The 17,921-nt window shown below is 33.9% G+C and overlaps 1 protein-coding gene across 1 annotated transcript; it reads right to left on the reverse strand.

The window, feature by feature from the left end:
• Window positions 1-35: 35 nt before the first annotated feature.
• LOC132716401 (mitochondrial inner membrane protease subunit 2-like) lies at window positions 36-17,152 on the reverse strand (the record flags this gene model as incomplete). The annotated part of the gene is given in 3 exon segments (XM_060699668.1): window positions 36-1,353; window positions 4,130-4,229; window positions 17,087-17,152. Coding segments are annotated over 3 exon segments (298 nt in total), but the record flags the coding sequence as incomplete, so codon positions are not given.
• Window positions 17,153-17,921: the final 769 nt, after the last annotated feature.

A 17,921-nucleotide genomic window follows, 5' to 3' on the forward strand; every position in this document is an offset into this window, starting at 1 on the left:
TAAATCATATATCCTGTTTATTGCTTTGAAAAATACTTTTGAAAATGTTTGTATTTTAAAGGAAATCAATCCCTTCTGTCCAGAAATACCTCAGTAGCAAATATTTCTTTTAACAGGTATAGGGAGGGCCCTTTCATACATGCACGTTATACAGTCAACTTTGTATTATGAGACCACTCAAGGGACTGCCAAAAAGCAGTCTATTAATAAAGTGGTCTCTCAATAGAATTCTGGAAAATTCGAGACCAAAATTAATACAGCGTTTCCTTTTTAATACTACAAGTCATAGATATCATATAATAACATTTTTCATAATAACAAAAACTGTACAATATTATGTATGCATTACAGTCTCATAATTACATTTATGACTTTTTAAAAAAAGTCATCAATATTCTCTGTATCCCTTACATGTTATCGGTAATAATCAAAACGGATTTATCTCTAGGACACATCGGTCTCTTAAATGACCGGTGTACACAATGGCTAGGGAATTAGTCCGAATTAGACCTAATTAAGAACATAACACTCTTACGTGATATTTATAATTTTCTATTATTATTTTACCGTTTAAGGTGGAAAAACTTGCATGATGTGTTTGTAAATTATCACTGTTTCTTTAATATCTATCTGAAATTTTACAAACAATAAATTGTTTATAGTGAAAATCCACAGAATTAAAACATTCGTTTGTGGCATCTGCCATAATAGATAGAGATATTTTCTGCGAAAACTTGTGTGTTTACTTTATTTTATTTTATTTTGCACGACATTATTCATACAAAGGTATTCAATCATTTTCTTAAACAGAAATATTGTTTTATTTTCGACCAAGACCAAAGACCTTCTTCTATTGATCGATTATTTTCAACTATATTCCTGATACAAACGTTATTTTATTTCTATTTTTTTCCCAAACAATGTTGAAAATAGTTAAATGAAATATCTTTAAATCATTATAAATGTTCCCCGCAGGAAACCATTTTACTTGTAGTTACTTGATCTATTGTGGTTATGCTGAGTACTGTCCTATGCTAAGCATTACCTAACCGTTATGTTATGCTCTGGTGATCAAATCCATGTCTAAGTTACTTATCTACTTTGTTTCAATACATGTACATATGTAGTTGATAAAAACATTGAAGGCATTAAATATCAAACCTAATGACACTCATCACAGTTTAAACATCCTTAAAATTCCTCTCAAAATACTGTAAATTGTTAAAGTTGTAAGGCATATTGTTCATGTTTTAATACACGGTCTGAGGCTATTTCAACAGAATCCAGTTTTTGCCATCTGCTTGGTGGCCAAACAACATGGGTTGCTTTTGCTGTAATGAGGCTTCTTGAAACCTAAAAGTATAAATGATAATATATATATCATAAAAATGACGATGAAAATGACTGAAAAACTGGAACTCTACTAATGAAAATACTCTTTAAAATGTCAATTTTGACTGGGGCAAGAAAATATCGCAGGTATCAACATGAAACTTCATTCATTGATGGATTTTATTAAGGAGAAGTGTAATGACCAAGAACCAAAACTGTATTTTGAGTAGTTTTTGAGAAATTGCTCTTTATATTATTCCATATTTTGATTTTTGTTTGCAGCATACCTCAAAACGTATTGGACTTATCAACTAGAAACATCATAGATGGAAAGAAGTGCAGAGCCAAGTACAATCAATACTTTACGAATTATGGAGTTTTTTTTCCTTTGTTGTTTTTTCTTCAAAAATGTCCAGGACATACATCAAAAATATTATATGACTATATCAATTTCAAACTTACTAGAAAGATTGATAGATCTCAAGGAAGAAAAATGTAATGCCCAAGAACCATAAGTTATTTAGAAGTTAAAACCCTTTGTAATTATCAATTCTTATTTTTATATCTGAATTGAAAATATTGTGCTTCACAAATGGCTATAGGTAAAGTGCAGTCTTTAAGGGCCATAACTCTCTTTTGCATATTTTTCTTTTTTAATATTACATTTAAGATCAGTCAGCTCAACTTTTCCCATAAATATTCAAATGCCAATTCCATTTCAGATATATGGGTTATAGTAAAGAAGATTATTACTTTAAAAATAACTTATTCTGCGAATAGTCGAGCTAAAAATTATACAAGAGGGCCATGATGGCCCTGAAGTCGCTCACCTGTATATAGGCCCCCAGAGCGGGGCGAGTTTAAACCCCAGGGCTTTTATTTGAACAAACTTGGTAGACACCAATTAGAAGATATTTTACGCTAAACATCTAAGGTCTAGCTTGTTGAGTTTTTTAGAAAAAGATTTTTTAAGTTTTAACTATACACATATAGTTAAAAGCAATGACACCCCTAGGGAGGGGCCAGTTTTGACCCCAGGGCTTTTATTTGAACAAACTTTGGAGACACTCACTAGAAGATGTTTCATGCTTGATATCTAAACTCTAGCTATTCGTTTTTTTGAAGATTTTTAAGTTTTTGCTATACACATATAAGGAAAATCAATGTCCCCCAGGGCAGGGCCAATTTTGACCCTAGGGCTTTATTTGAACAAACTTTGAAGACACTAACTGGAAGATGTTTCATGCTAATATCTTAACTCTAGCTATTTGGTTTTTTTCAAAGAAGATATTAATAAGTTTTTGCTATACAAATAAATAAAATCAATGACCCCCGGGGCAGGGCCAATTTTGACTGCAAAGGGGCTTTTATTTGAAAAAACTTTGTAGACACTCACTAGAAGATGTTTCATGCTTAGTATCTAAAACTCTAGCTATTTTTTTTCAAGAATTTTTTAATTAAAGTTTTTGCTTTACACATATAAGGGAAAATCAATGACCCCCCGGGGCAGGGCAAATTTTGACCCCAGGGCTCTTATTTGAACAAATTTGGTAAGACACCATAAGAACATGTTTCATGCTAAATATCTTAGCTCAAGCTCTTTGGGTTCTTAAAAAGAAGATTTTATAAGTTTTTTACTATATGCATATAGGGAAAATCAATGACCCCCTGGGGCGGGGCCAATTTTGACCCCAGGGCTTTTATTTGAACAAACTTGATAGACACTCATTAGAAGATATTTCATGCTAAATATCTTAGCTCTAGCTCTTTGGGTTCTTTAAAAGATGATTTTATAAGTTTTTACTATATGCATATAGGGAAATCCAATGCCCCCCGGGGCAGGGCCAATTTTGACCCTAGGGCTTTTATTTGAGCAAACTTGGTAGACACCCATTAGAAGATGTTTCATGCTAAATATCTTAGCTCTAGCTCTTTGGGCTCTTTAAAAGAAGATTTTATAAAGTTTTTACTATATGCATATAGGGAAAATCAATGACCCCTGGGGCGGGGCCAATTTTGACCCCAGGGCTTTTTATTTGAACAAACTTGGTAGACACCCATTAGAAGATGTTTCATGCTAAATATCTTAGCTCTAGCTCTTTGGGCTCTTAAAAGAAGATTTTATAAGTTTTTACTATATGCATATAGGGAAAATCAATGACCCCCTGGGGCAGGGGCCAATTTTGACCCCAGGGCTTTTATTTGAACAAACTTGGTAGATCACCCATTAGAAGATGTTTTCATGCTAAATATCTTAGCTCTAGCTCTTTGGGTTCTTTAAAGAAGATTTTTTAAAGTTTTTACTATATGCATATAGGGAAAATCAATGACCCCCGGGGCGGGGCCAATTTTGGACCCCAGGGCTTTTATTTGAACAAACTTGATAGACACTCACTAGAAGATGTTTCATGCCAAATATCTAAGCTCTACCTCTTTGGGTTTTTTAAAAGAAGATATTTTAAGTTTTTTCTATTGGTTGCCATGGCAACCAGAGTTCTGCATGGAATTAAATTCTTTGAACAATTTTTAAAGGTGACCACCAAAGGAACATTCCTGTGAAGTTTGGATAAAATTGGCTCAGATGTCATCTAAAGTAAAAGTTTACGGACGGACGGACGGACACCGGACGAAAAGCGATCACAAAAGTTCACCCCCGGACGAAAAGCGATCACAAAAGTTCACCCTGTCACTTTGTGACAGGTGAGCTAATAAAAGTAACAATAATTCTCATCAACCTTCTTTCTAACTTAGTACTTATCAAAATGCCATGATCTGTAAACTAAGAAAGACAACTCACAGGTCCATAGCTATTACTGTCATGACTGTATTTAGAGTTGTCTCCCTCAACCCAAACATAATTTACCGGAATATGTGTCATCTTGTTTTTGTTCTTTGACCTGAAGAATAGAAATTTATTTTTTATAAATACCAAAGAATAAAATTTACTTTTTCTTGTTACACAAATTTTCATTTGTCAGAGCAACATCAGCTAAAGTCAACTTTTCTTAAAGTTGTTGTGTAAATCAATACAAGACATGGGGGACTTTAATTTGAGATAGCAGGACTGTGACTTGTGCCAAAGAAGTTTGTACATAAAAATTAAATACATAATAAAATATATGTAAATAAATATTGTGAATGAATATAAAATATTGTACATGAATATTCTAATACTGTTAATGAACAATAATACTGTACATGAATATTCTAATACTGTTAATGAACAATAATACTGTACATGAATATTCTAATACTGTTAATGAACAATAATATTGTACATGAATATTCTAATACTGTTAATGAACAATAATACTGTACATGAATATTAATAACACAAATGAAATAGTAATATTGTACATGAATACATATTTTTACACACTTCACTTTATTACCAAATCAAAGAGATAGGACTGTCGAGTGCATTATTATTATGATTATATAATGCATGTCATAAAAAAAGGAATGCTTACACGTCATGTGATACAACCCCGATATACCAAATGATGTCAGAAAATTTACTTCTTTGCTCAAACTAGTTTTTTACTCTTTCTTGAAAGCATTTAAGAGAAGAAGTAGATACAATTTATTAATTTTTCTTGCATTGTAGTATTGTTACGAAAACTTCTCTTTTTGTGAAAAGTTTAGTTTATTCACTCTTTTCGCTTAAAAGTAAACCATTTCTCTATGCTGGTATAATGAACAAGTCAAGTCCAAGTGAAAGCAGGATTATATTTATTGCAGTAAATCAAAATAATGCATCATTTTATTTTCTATCAACAGTCAAAACCAAAGTAAAATTCTTAACAACTTCAACAAATACATTTCTTCAATTACTAACTAACTCAACTCACCAACTCCAACTCAAAACCTCAACTCACTCCAAACTCCTCAAAAACCCACCCAGCTAGAAAAGTTCCCAGCTTATATACCCTTCTGTTTGCGCAGCTAGGGTGGTGTGCAAAAGTAGACTGTCGCGCGACCCACTTGCGCTAACCAGTTTGGCACACAACTCATTGCGCGACCTGAATGTTGCGCAACCTATTAAAAGTGCTGACAATGCCTTAACAATGTTCAAAATGGCCTGCAACTGGTTAAGGTATACAGACTGTTGTACAATACAAACATAAGTACAAAAATACATAATAGTTATATAAATTTACATGTTAACACTCAATAGGATAATTATTATCTGTCCAATAATGCAACTTAATACATGTAATAGTGCAAAATACACTTGTATTAATAAAGATATATGTACTATATATGGCTTATAAGACCTATACACTTACTACTGATTGACAATTCTATAAACTAATAATACTGACTGATAATTCATTAAACAAACAGAAATATAATCTCTCCAGCTTTACAACATACAGCTCAACATTTGAACCAAGTAACCTGTACAAAGGATAAAGCTGCGTAAGGAATCCCATTCATAAAATCTGATATGACCAAATTATTGTTTGTAAACAACAATTGAGATGCTGAATGGGCTAAAAAAATAACTTAAACCTTGTACTTTTAGTCTGCGCGACCTCTTATTGCGCGACCTCTCCATATTTGGACTAGCATGCCTGGTAAAGCTTGATTCTGCGCGACCTTTCCTATTGCGCGACCTAAAGTGTCGCGCGACCTTTGTCTGCGCGACCTTTCCAAATTTGGAATGAGGTATGCTCATAATCTAAAAATAACTGAGCTGTGCCAATGTCTTGGACTGTTAATGACTCAATTGTTTTACAACAAAAAATGAGTAAAAGTTAACATAAACATTTTAACCAGCTTAGAAAAAATGTTGTCCAGATTTACCATCCTAAAAGAATACTCTTCTAGTAACAGACTAGTTTCAAATTTCACAACACTCTCCCATCTTTGGACTTTGCTTACTCCGGAAAGAAAACCAATTAATTTACACATGTTGAGTTTTTAAATTTGAAACAAACCTTGAAAACTCTTGTTAAGTGAAATTGAAATAATAATAAAAGAATAATATTGGTACTAAACATTACATGTGAAAAACTACTAAGTGTTATTAAACAATACATGTGAAAAACTACTAAGTGTTATATGATATTATGCAGATTAAACATAAGCAAAACTAAACAAATTAACAAATAAGCATTATGGATTTTTATGAAATATAAAACATAAGTATTCTACTGTTCAATTAGATAAAATCCCATAACAGTTTTCCCTGTCTCTTCAATTTAATTCACAATCTCCAACACACTTTGTTAAGTTCAGTGAGACATTTTAGAAAGTCCACTCATTGCTTGTTTTTTTTCTGTTTGAATATGTCTAATTTCTTTTTGTATGTGTGAAGTTAAAGTTCTTTGATAGTCTTGAATGCTAGCTGCACTATTTTAATTTTTAAAGAATTCAAACAATATAATTACAGTTTAAAAATGGAACCAAAGCACATTTGCAAATACTTTGGTGGGCTGTCATTACCCTTTTATATAAGCTGACCCAAACCTGTGATTCATTTTCCAGGGTTGCAAAATTCTAGGTTTTGACATTCTACTTTAGGTTATCATAACAAAAGCCTGTCTGGATGTCTCCTGCATCTTTCTCCTCTCCGGGGACTGACCTCCTTATTGTTATTTATTGGTGTAAATAAAGTGGTGTTCTTTTTTAATAGTTTTAGTTGTTGTAAGCTGTTTTTGCAGGCCTACAACCCATTGTGGTATAGTTGAACACTGATATTTCTTAAGTCTGTCATGATGGACAATTTTTGGGTTTTGATTTTGAGGATCCTGTTATTTCAAATAACAAGTCACTGATTTTTCGTGTTATTACAAATGGTCCCTTCCAAACTTCAGCCTTTAACTTAGGCTTTTCCCGACCGTTCTTGATGAATCAAGACAGTAAACAACATCTCCAACATTATAATTATTCATGGAAATTCTTGTATCATAATCACGTTTTTGTCTTTGTGAAGATTTATTCAAATTCTCTCGAACAATACTGTATATTCTTGAAAATTTCTCATTTTAAACCAACTACATAGTCAGTATAATTCTCAAAAGTTTTTCAGACTGACAAGAATGTCCTACTAGAAAAATTTACTGTAAGTTAAACTCTCTTCCAAACATTAACATGTTAGTGTATGTATATTGAGTACTTTCATGGACACTTGATCTGTAGGCACTAGTCATTATGGGCAAGTACAAATCCCAATTTGTTTGTTCTTCATTCACATAAGTAGTAATAAGGTTAAGCAAAGACTGATTAAAGCGTTCCACCATACCATTAGAAGATGCTCTGTATGGTGTACATCTTGTTTGATTATTTCTAATAAACAACACATTTGTCTAAATAATTCAGACTGAAAATTCTTTCCTTGATCTGAATGTAAGTCCAGCGGTAATCCAAATCTACAGAAATATTCTCGAACACTAATCTTATTGCAACTGTTTTCAGCACGTTGGTCTGGTATAGCGTAACATTCAACATATTTCGTAAAAATTGTCCATAACGACTAAAATGTACCTATTTTTTGCTCTCTGAAAATGGGAAACGGACCAAAAATATCTGTTGAAACTCTGTTCCATAGGAAATCCAACATAATATTCCTGTAATGGTTTGCCTTAGCTTTCTTATTTGGTTTCTTTCTGGCTCCACAGAAAGCACATTGTTTTAATCCATTAGTTTCACAGAAGATGACATTTTTATATCCAGTAAAAGTTTCCATTTTTATTTTTGCCAGTGTTTTCTTGACCCCTAAATGTCCAGATAGATAGCATTATGTGAAGCTTTAATAACTTGATTACGTAAAAGTGATGGGTAACACAGTTGATCATAACTGGTAAACATTATCTGTTTGAATAAACTTCCTTAACAAAATTTCCATCTTTAAGATACAACTGAGACCACTGCAACCATAAACTTCTTGTCGCTGGACTTTCAGCGGCAACTTTTGTCACGTGGCGGTCTAATATTCAGAACTAGACAGCCAAAATAAGATTTGCCTATAGTCACTGTCTCTTTCTGCATTTTTATAAGTTCAGTTGTGGTATACGAACCTACCCAATTTGAGAACTTATACACTTTTTCAGAAGAAATGTCACCATTTGGGTACAGACCCCCTGCATGTGATGTCTGTGCCATATCCTTCTCTTGGTGGCATCACTTAAATCAATGTTATCCGCAGCACCAGACTTAGGTGCACGTTTCTCCTCCGTTTGCCCTAAGTCTTCTCACAGAAACAAATTTCTCACAACCACGAAATTTCTGTTCAATTTGCCTGAGAAACGCTCCCAGATACAACGCAAAAACAAACAGAAAATTCAGGACTGATGCAGGACAGTCCTAATTAAGTCGGCAGGAACACCTTTCCTCTGACTCGCTTGACTTTCTTAGACACCAGTTGAACCACATCATCAAAATCTGCAAGTTCTGACCACTGTTCATCAGCTTTTTCACACATTCTTTACAACCGCCACACGGAAGTTCACTTAGAATTGAGTGACCACTATAACAGGTACACGAACAAGGGTCACACGGAATCCTCGACAAAAAGTCAGCATTTCCATGCTTAGTTCCCCTTTGCGATGCTCTAGCTTAAAGTCATATTGTGATAGCACTTCAAGCAATCTGATTTTCTGGTTCTTTGAAGGACATAATCATCTTGAATGAAGAATGATCACTCTCACTAAGAACGAACGTCCTAACAAATACTGTTTAAACATAGTAAACAAATGTAACAACTGCCAACAGTTCCCTGACGTGTTACACAATAGCGTCTTTGAGCCTTATTCAAGCTTTTGGCTCGCATATGCTATTGCTTCTCGATACAGTACTGTCCAAGTTTTTTCACTAAACTGCATTTGTGACAAAACTCCTCTATACCGAAATTCGACGCATCGCAATCAAGTATGAGATAATCCATCATCTTGAGGGTATGCCATGACTTCATCACCAGTCAATGCACTGCGTAAATCGTCGAAACTTTTCTGACATCATCAGCGACCATTCGAATGGTTGTCCGGCCTCCAACAACCTATTTTAATGGCCTAGCTCTTGTGGAAAAATCACGAATATATATCCTGTAGTATGAACAAAAACCAAGAAAGGATCGCCAGAGTTGTTAAATCGTTAGGCCTTTCCCAATTTGCAATACAACTAACTTTAGACTTTTGAGGGCTTATTCCCCTCCTTACTAACTACATGTCCTAAGAATGACACTTCAGTTTTTTAACAGAAACATGTTACTTGGCTTCAGTTTCATTCCACACTCACACAAACGCGTTAAAAAACTGTATCAATCCTATCTAAATGTTCTTCAAATGTGCGGCCAAAAATAATCAAATCATCAAGGTATATCAGCAAAATTTCCCACTGTATTAGACCTCTCATTACTAATTCCATACATCGTTGGAAGGTTGATCGGTGCATTACATAATCCGAACGGCATTACCAAATATTCAAATAAACGGAATTTTGTAGTGAAGGCTGTCTTTGGGCGATCAGCCTCATCAATTTCAATCTGATAATAGGCTGACAAAATATCCAAGCACGAAAATATGATTGATCCCCTAAACTTTCCAAACAATCACTAATATTAGGTAAAGGGGTATGCATCTTTTTCTGTTACGTTGTTAAGCTGACGATAATCCACACTAGGTCGTGTTGTTCCATCACGTTTCCTGACAATATACTAATGGTGACGGCCAAGGAGAATTACTTTCCTGAATAACATTGGCCGCTAACTGATTCTTTAATTATTTTTCTCTTCTTCATTTGCGAAAGCTTTTTGGTGGGCGCCTAGGGCGTTGCTTAATAGGCTTTGGCTGCCCCAGTATTGATTTTGTGCTTAATTACAGATGTAAGACCAAAATCATTTTGTGACGTTTGCAAACACATTTGAATGCTTAATCAAAAGATTCTTAAGTTTCACTCTTGATCATAATTAAGATTTTTCACTGAATTTCATAAAGCTCATTAAATGAGATGGAAGCTTTGAGTCACACTTTTTATAACTAAAACACTCATTTTACTCACAAAACTAACTTTTTCAGCATTCTCAATATACCCAAGAGTAGTATTAGCTTCAATTTTTACATTTTCATTGCTAATATTCATTAAACGAATTGGAACACAACCATTTTTAGAATGAGGGTTGACCAGCGTATGGCCAACAATTAAGCTATTTTCACTATCATCACCTGTTTTTAATGGCGTAACAATTCCAAACTCAGTATCAATTTTCCCGCCAGAACAACTACCTTCTATTATCACTTCACTATTTGCTGGTACAATGACTGATTTTGAACTTTTAACACGCATCACTTTGAAAACTGAAGATTCCATTAACGTAGGATACTTCTTTCCATTTAGACGCAAACCATTTTCTGCACTTAACACAAAATTATTTTCTTGTAAAAATCAAGAGCTAAAAGACCATCTTCTTTGAATTGGTGCAATAAAACACATTGAACTTAAATATATCCTTATGAATTTTAAAAACACATCACAGTTTTACCTAAAATATGTGGAGATACCCTTCATTTGCAACTTCAAGCTTAAAATTTGGGATCAATTTTCTCCAATGATGGACGAATATCCGAAGGCACACTATGATAGATATTAGAAGAAACAATAGTAACAACTGCTCCAGTATCTACTACTAAATTTGCACTGATATTACCAAATTTTACAGGTAATAACAAAGATAATCCATTGCAGGTATCATTAAAATGAATTTTTATCACTTTTTCACTATGATTTTGGACTAACGCAAGGCCGTCTGCCTTAGTCCCACCTAGTTTTCCGCTTAATTTTTATCACTCTGCTGACTCGTGCAATCACGTGCATAATGACCTATATTATGACACTTATAACATCAACAGTAGATAAATCCCTTCTTTTGAATTTTTCTGGCTGCATATCTTGCTTCTTAATGGCAGACAGAATTTCATCAAATTTTTTATCTACTTCTTTCTTGAAAGACAAAAACTGCTCTTGAGAAACATTGTTGTTCCCTTGTCGAACCATTCGAACTTTGGTGTTGGCCTCAGTTTCGTCCTTCAAACTATAGTACGTCTCCAGAATCTCACGTGCATTTTCGATACTGGTCGGATCCTTCATCCCTATAGCCAGAGCCATCTGGGAGTCACCCAGACCTCTAATAAAATGCCGTAAACAAATTGTACCAATAGTATGATCATCTGCAGTGGGGTAGCCCTTTCGAACAAGACGCTTTATATCTGCAACATACTCCACAAGTTTTTCCCTTGAGAAAAGCTTGACATTTTCGAGCTCCATCAAATAAGAGGCGGTAGAACGTCTTTCTACAAATCTTGCTGCTAGACATTGCTCAAGCTGTGTGTAAGATTGTTGAGTTTCAGGACTGACCTGGTTGAATACAAACTCTGCTGCATCATCCCTCAGACTATTCAGCAAGCGAAATGCCCTCTATTTATCACTCCATTGGCATGTTTCTGCCAACACAGCAAATTGACGTATGAATGCGGTGTATGATGTTTTACCATCAAAAAGAACCTGATTTGGTAGTGGAACATTATAATCCCGAGAATTTCTTTGGTTACTTTCTCGTAATGCAATATTCTGAAGGCGACTAAGTTCAACATCTCTTGATTGTAAAATATTTTGTAATTCATCAATTTCATTTGACAATACTTGGATTTGTCTGTCTCTATTCATCTGAGTTGTATGATATAGACTGTTCAAATTTTCCTTATCTCTTCTAAATTGTTCATTTTCACTTTCAATAATTTCTTGTAATCCAACTTTTTCAGTTTGTAAAATTTTGACAGTTTCATTTAATTTCTCAATATTTGCCAATGCATCAGTTAAATTAGCTTGTAAATCCTCATTTTCATCAATTTTTCTGGATAGTTGTTGACGTAAATCCATAGTATGTTCTGAATTTTCAAGACGTGATGCTGATGCAGATCTAGTAGATTTCTTAGGTCCCATATTACTGACTTTCTTCTAAAACCTGAGTGTCATCGTCTAACATAGAAGCACGTAATTTTGCATTATATGATTTTAATTCACTGATTTCATTATTTTTCATTTCTAAAATTTCATTCACTTTGTTACAAAAATCACTAAATGCACTTGTTAGATTTTCACTATGACTAACTCGTTCTTTGGAGATATTTCCTATTTCTGAACAGCACAAAGAAACAGTCTGACGCAATGATTCTAATTCCTTTTCCATTTTGTAAGTCCATTACACTCAAAAGTAGAAAATTTCAAAGTCTTTATCCCGATGCTGAAGCATGTTAAAGTCCTTATCCCACCGCTGCCACCAGTGTTACGAAAACTTCTCTTTTTGTGAAAAGTTTAGTTTATTCACTCTTTTCGCTTAAAAGTAAACCATTTCTCTATGCTGGTATAATGAACAAGTCAAGTCCAAGTGAAAGCAGGATTATATTTATTGCAGTAAATCAAAATAATGCATCATTTTATTTTCTATCAACAGTCAAAACCAAAGTAAAATTCTTAACAACTTCAACAAATACATTTCTTCAATTACTAACTAACTCAACTCAACCAACTCCAACTCAAAACCTCAACTCACTCCAAAAACTCCTCAAAAACCCACCCAGCTAGAAAAGTTCCCAGCTTATATACCCTTCTGTTTGCGCAGCTAGGGTGGTGTGCAAAAGTAGACTGTCGCGCGACCCACTTGCGCTAACCAGTTTGGCACACAACTCATTGCGCGACCTGAATGTTGCGCAACCTATTAAAAGTGCTGACAATGCCTTAACAATGTTCAAAATGGCCTGCAACTGGTTCAGGTATACAATACAAACATAAGTACAAAAATACATAATAGTTATATAAATTTACATGTTAACACTCAATAGGATAATTATTATCTGTCCAATAATGCAACTTAATACATGTAATAGTGCAAAATACACTTGTATTAATAAAGATATATGTACTATATATGGCTTATAAGACCTATACACTTACTACTGATTGACAATTCTATAAACTAATAATACTGACTGATAATTCATTAAACAACAGAAATATAATCTCTCCAGCTTTACAACATACAGCTCAACATTTGAACCAAGTAACCTGTACATAGATAAAGCTGCGTAAGGAATCCCATTCATAAAATCTGATATGACCAAATTATTGTTTGTAAACAACAATTGAGATGCTGAAGGGCTAAAAATAACTTAAACCTTGTACTTTTAGTCTGCGCGACCTCTTATTGCGCGACCTCTCCATATTTGGACTAGCATGCCTGGTAAAGCTGATTCTGCGCGACCTTTCCTATTGCGCGACCTTAAGTGTCGCGCGACCTTTGTCTGCGCGACCTTTCCAAATTTGGAATGAGGTATGCTCATAATCTAAAAATAACTGAGCTGTGCCAATGTCTTGGACTGTTAATGACTCAATTGTTTTACAACAAAAAATGAGTAAAAGTTAACATAAACATTTTAACCAGCTTAGAAAAAATGTTGTCCAGATATACCATCCTAAAAGAATACTCTTCTAGTAACAGACTAGTTTCAAATTTCACAACAGTATTATACTGCACAATTTATGGTTCAAACGCTTTGTAATTAATCACTCAGGTCTATAAGCTGTCTGCACATATGAATTTGAACCGTACATTATTCTGCAGCAAAGCACTCAAAATTGATCTATTTCCTAAATATTGTTTATAAATTAAAAACATTGTGTATGAATGAACAATTTTGTGAAAGAACAAACAATATTTTGATGAATTATAGGTTGATAAACATTGAACTGTACAATATAGAGCTGGTGAAACCATATCGAACAAGCCTTCACAAGCTGCGTATGAGCACAAATAATATTTCCATATTGTACCACTGTTCAATGTTTAATAACTGATTTATTCTATATCTAAATTTTAAATGAGCCGCCTCATGACAAAACCAACATAATGGGTTTGCGACAAGCATGGATCCAGACCAGCCTGCGCATCCAAACCCTATTACAAGTAGAGAAACTGATAGCGAAAAGCATGGATCCTGATCAGACTGCGCGGATGCGCAGGCTGGTCTGGATCAATGCTGGTCGCAAACGCATTACGTTGGTTTTGTCGTGACGAGGCTCAAATCATATTGAGGAAATACATAATCTGATTGAATACTTTGATGGATTGACAAGTCAGATCTTTTTCCCAAAATTATAGTATAGTAGTCCCGTCATGAAGACCACTTTTGGGACCACATAGAAGTGGTCTTTTAATTGACTCAGTCTTTATTTTGTAATTTTTTCGTTTTACCGCTATGGCAATATGGTGAATTTAAATTGCTCATGAAAAAAACTATAAGTAGTGTTAGTTAAATCATCATACCAAGTTTGAAGTTCCTAGGCTTAAGCGTTCTTTAGTTATTGATCGGAAACCGTTTTTACCTACAAGGTCAATGTGACCTTGACCTTTGACCCATTGACCCCAAAATCAATAGGGGTCATCTGCTGGTCATGACCAATCACCATACCAAGTTTGAAGTTCCTAGGCCTAAGGGTTCTTTAGTTATTGATCGGAAACCGTTTTTACCTACAAGGTCAATGTGACCTTGACCTTTGATCCTAAAATCAATAGGGGTCATCTGCTGGTCATGACCAATCACCATACCAAGTTTGAAGGTCCTAGGCCTAAGCGTTCTTTAGTTATTGATCGGAAACCGTTTTTACCTACAAGGTCAATGTGACCTTGACCAGGCCTCGACATTAGCGGTGGTCGGTTGGTCCGAGACCACCTGATTTTGGCAAGAACCACCTAATTTTGAAAGCAACTGGTCCGTCGGACCACTTGAATTTTCTGGTTGGTGCAAGAATGGCGATTTGGACACAAAAAAAACCATGTTATAAACTTTTTGTTTTAAATCATTTGTCCTATGTTCATGTTTATGGTTCATTAATCTCTGATTAGTTAAAGAAGTTTTTAAGTCATCAATAATTTTCATTTTAAGTCGCTAAAATTTTGTTTATGCAAGTTAAAAGAGTTAAGAATTTGTGATATTAAATTTTGTAGAAAATTCATTTCAACGTTATGCTAATAATTATGATATTGTTTGGAATATCGGATGAACTAAAATTTCAAATACTTTAATCATGGCAGCAAAAGAAAGCAAATGGAAAAATATATCAACTAATTATTTGTTTCTTATCTTTTATAACGATAAGAGATCCATTGTTTCCAGAGTAAAAAATACTTAGATAAAAGGTAAAAAGAAATCAATGTCAAAAATAAATAAAAACCAACAAGCAACAGGGAGGTAAAAATTCTGTATTCAGAATAAATATGTGAGAAAAATAAGAAATACTATAGTTATATAATTATAATGTTGGTATTTTTTATCCTTTAGATATTTTCCTTACTTACAAGGTCAATGTGACCTTGACCTTTGACCCCTTGACCCCAAAATAAATAGGGGTCATCTACTGGTCATGACTAATCACCATACCAAGTTTGAAGTTCCTAGGCCTAAGGGTTCTTTAGTTATCACTCGGAAACCATTTTGGTCTACGGACCGACGGACCGACAAATGCAAAGCAAGATACCCCCTCTTCTTCAAAGTGGGGGCATAAATATCAACTTGTATGAAAATGGATAAAGATTCATCTTTTCTTCCATTTTACACATACTGTATTCAGGGCTTGAATCTTTTGTGGTAACCAATAATAACAGAAAATAAATTGTGAGTTTGCTTGCTTGACAATCTATTAAGTTAATTGTTAAACTAGTAAGTTGGCCAAAAAATCATAGGCTGATGTATTTGGTTACAATACAAGCAAATTTTTGTTCAATTCCCATTTTAGCTGATTTATTTAGAAGGAAGTCAATGCTGACTATGAATGAAAATCACCAATTTACAGGCTATACACCAGTAATTGCATCAATCAGGTTTTTCTAAAGTAACAAATCACATGCTTCATTATATAGACCACATAAATAGCCTGATTACCATCATACTGTGACCAAACAAACAGCTATCTAATAAAGTTTCCATCATCTTATTTTCCCCTGAAAAGTATATTTTTTTCATAATATGACCTGTCATTTAGTTAATTTCCAACCAATTATTGCTATACTGTATGCGATTATAATAGCTTTTTTTATTATCACCCTGGTGATTAAAAGCATTGACAAACAGCAAAACCAATCTGCACCTCCTCCAATGTCCTCTATACATGTATAAATAACATTTGATTTTCTGTCTAGATCTCATTTAGTACTTGGTCTTTTATTTCAGTAATGAAGCACCCAATGGTGAATATTTTCTCTGGAGAATGTTCTGTAAATGATACCCATTAGCGCCTTTTCTGCTGACCAAAGCTGTCCATCAAAGTAAATGTTACATGCCCATATGAACCCCAATGTAGCTCTTAAATTCATCAGACAAATTTATTTACGGTCTGACAATCAGAAATGTTTTCTTTCTCCACATGGACAAATGACAGACAGCAAATTTATTAGCTAAATAATTGTCAGACTTTGGGGGAAAAAAGCCCAATCTGCTTTCATTAGTTGGCATGGTACTAGTATATTTGTAGTGACGCAGATAGAAATCTGTGTAGGCACACAAATTATAGATGAAACTGCACTCTAAAATTACAAAGTAACTAATAGTATGTGTAAACAGCATCAACAACTACACAAACTTTCAGTCCTTTCAGTGAACTGGTAGTAACAAATAAGAAGTCAATTGCAAATTCTTAAAATTCCCTTTAATATAATTATGAACTAAGTAGGTGATTTTTGCAAAACTCACTAATGTCATACCTTACAATATCCCCTTGTACACCAACAATTCTCTTCACTGCTAACTGTTTGGGATCATATGGGGTACTGAAAATAGAAATTTTATAAATTATAGAGGTTTCTAGTTGTCATTACACTCACTTAAATTTCAACAATTGATGCTTAATCTAATACACAAATTCTTCTTCAAACAACATATCTAAATTATACTAATTAATGCTATTATGCTATTAAAAACTAAAAGTTAGTGGTTCCAAATTGTGATAGATGATAAGCATGATGATAGGGCAAAAGAGCTCCTCCACTTCATCCATCAATGTAAACCTGTGATGTCATTAAAACCGTTACCAATTTATCACCCAAAACAGAGTGAAACCATTATTCTACTGGCCACTACAAAATCTTCCCTATTCACTCAGTATAACACTGACTGAATAATGGATAGTGCAGACCATGGTTCGACTCCCCGGATGTGCTAGCTGTTCTTGGTCTGCACTGGTCACATGGGTTTATTCAATTGCTGACGACAGGCAGGTTAATCTCTTTAATAACACTGTATTTTAAAGTACCCCTGACACAATACATTATTATGAAAGAGTATAAAAAATCAATTTCCACGAAAAAAAAAATCTAAAAGTTTGAAACAGAGAAAAAAAGATTGGATTTTTTGCAGTAACAAAAGGGAGATAAAAAGGTATAAAAGAAAAAAAGAAGATAAAACTATAAATCACTCTGAACAAAGGAAAAGAAATTCCCATGCCAATTATGACATTTAATTAATTACAGGAAGGATGAGAAGAAGGATAAATTGCTAGAAAATTCTCATTTAACTTTTTTTCTGTTTTCTAGCTTTTAG

Source organism: Ruditapes philippinarum, unplaced genomic scaffold (genome assembly GCF_026571515.1).
Source record: "Ruditapes philippinarum isolate M1 unplaced genomic scaffold, ASM2657151v2 ctg16381_1_1_1_1, whole genome shotgun sequence".
NCBI classification, from domain to species: Eukaryota; Metazoa; Mollusca; class Bivalvia; order Venerida; family Veneridae; genus Ruditapes; species Ruditapes philippinarum.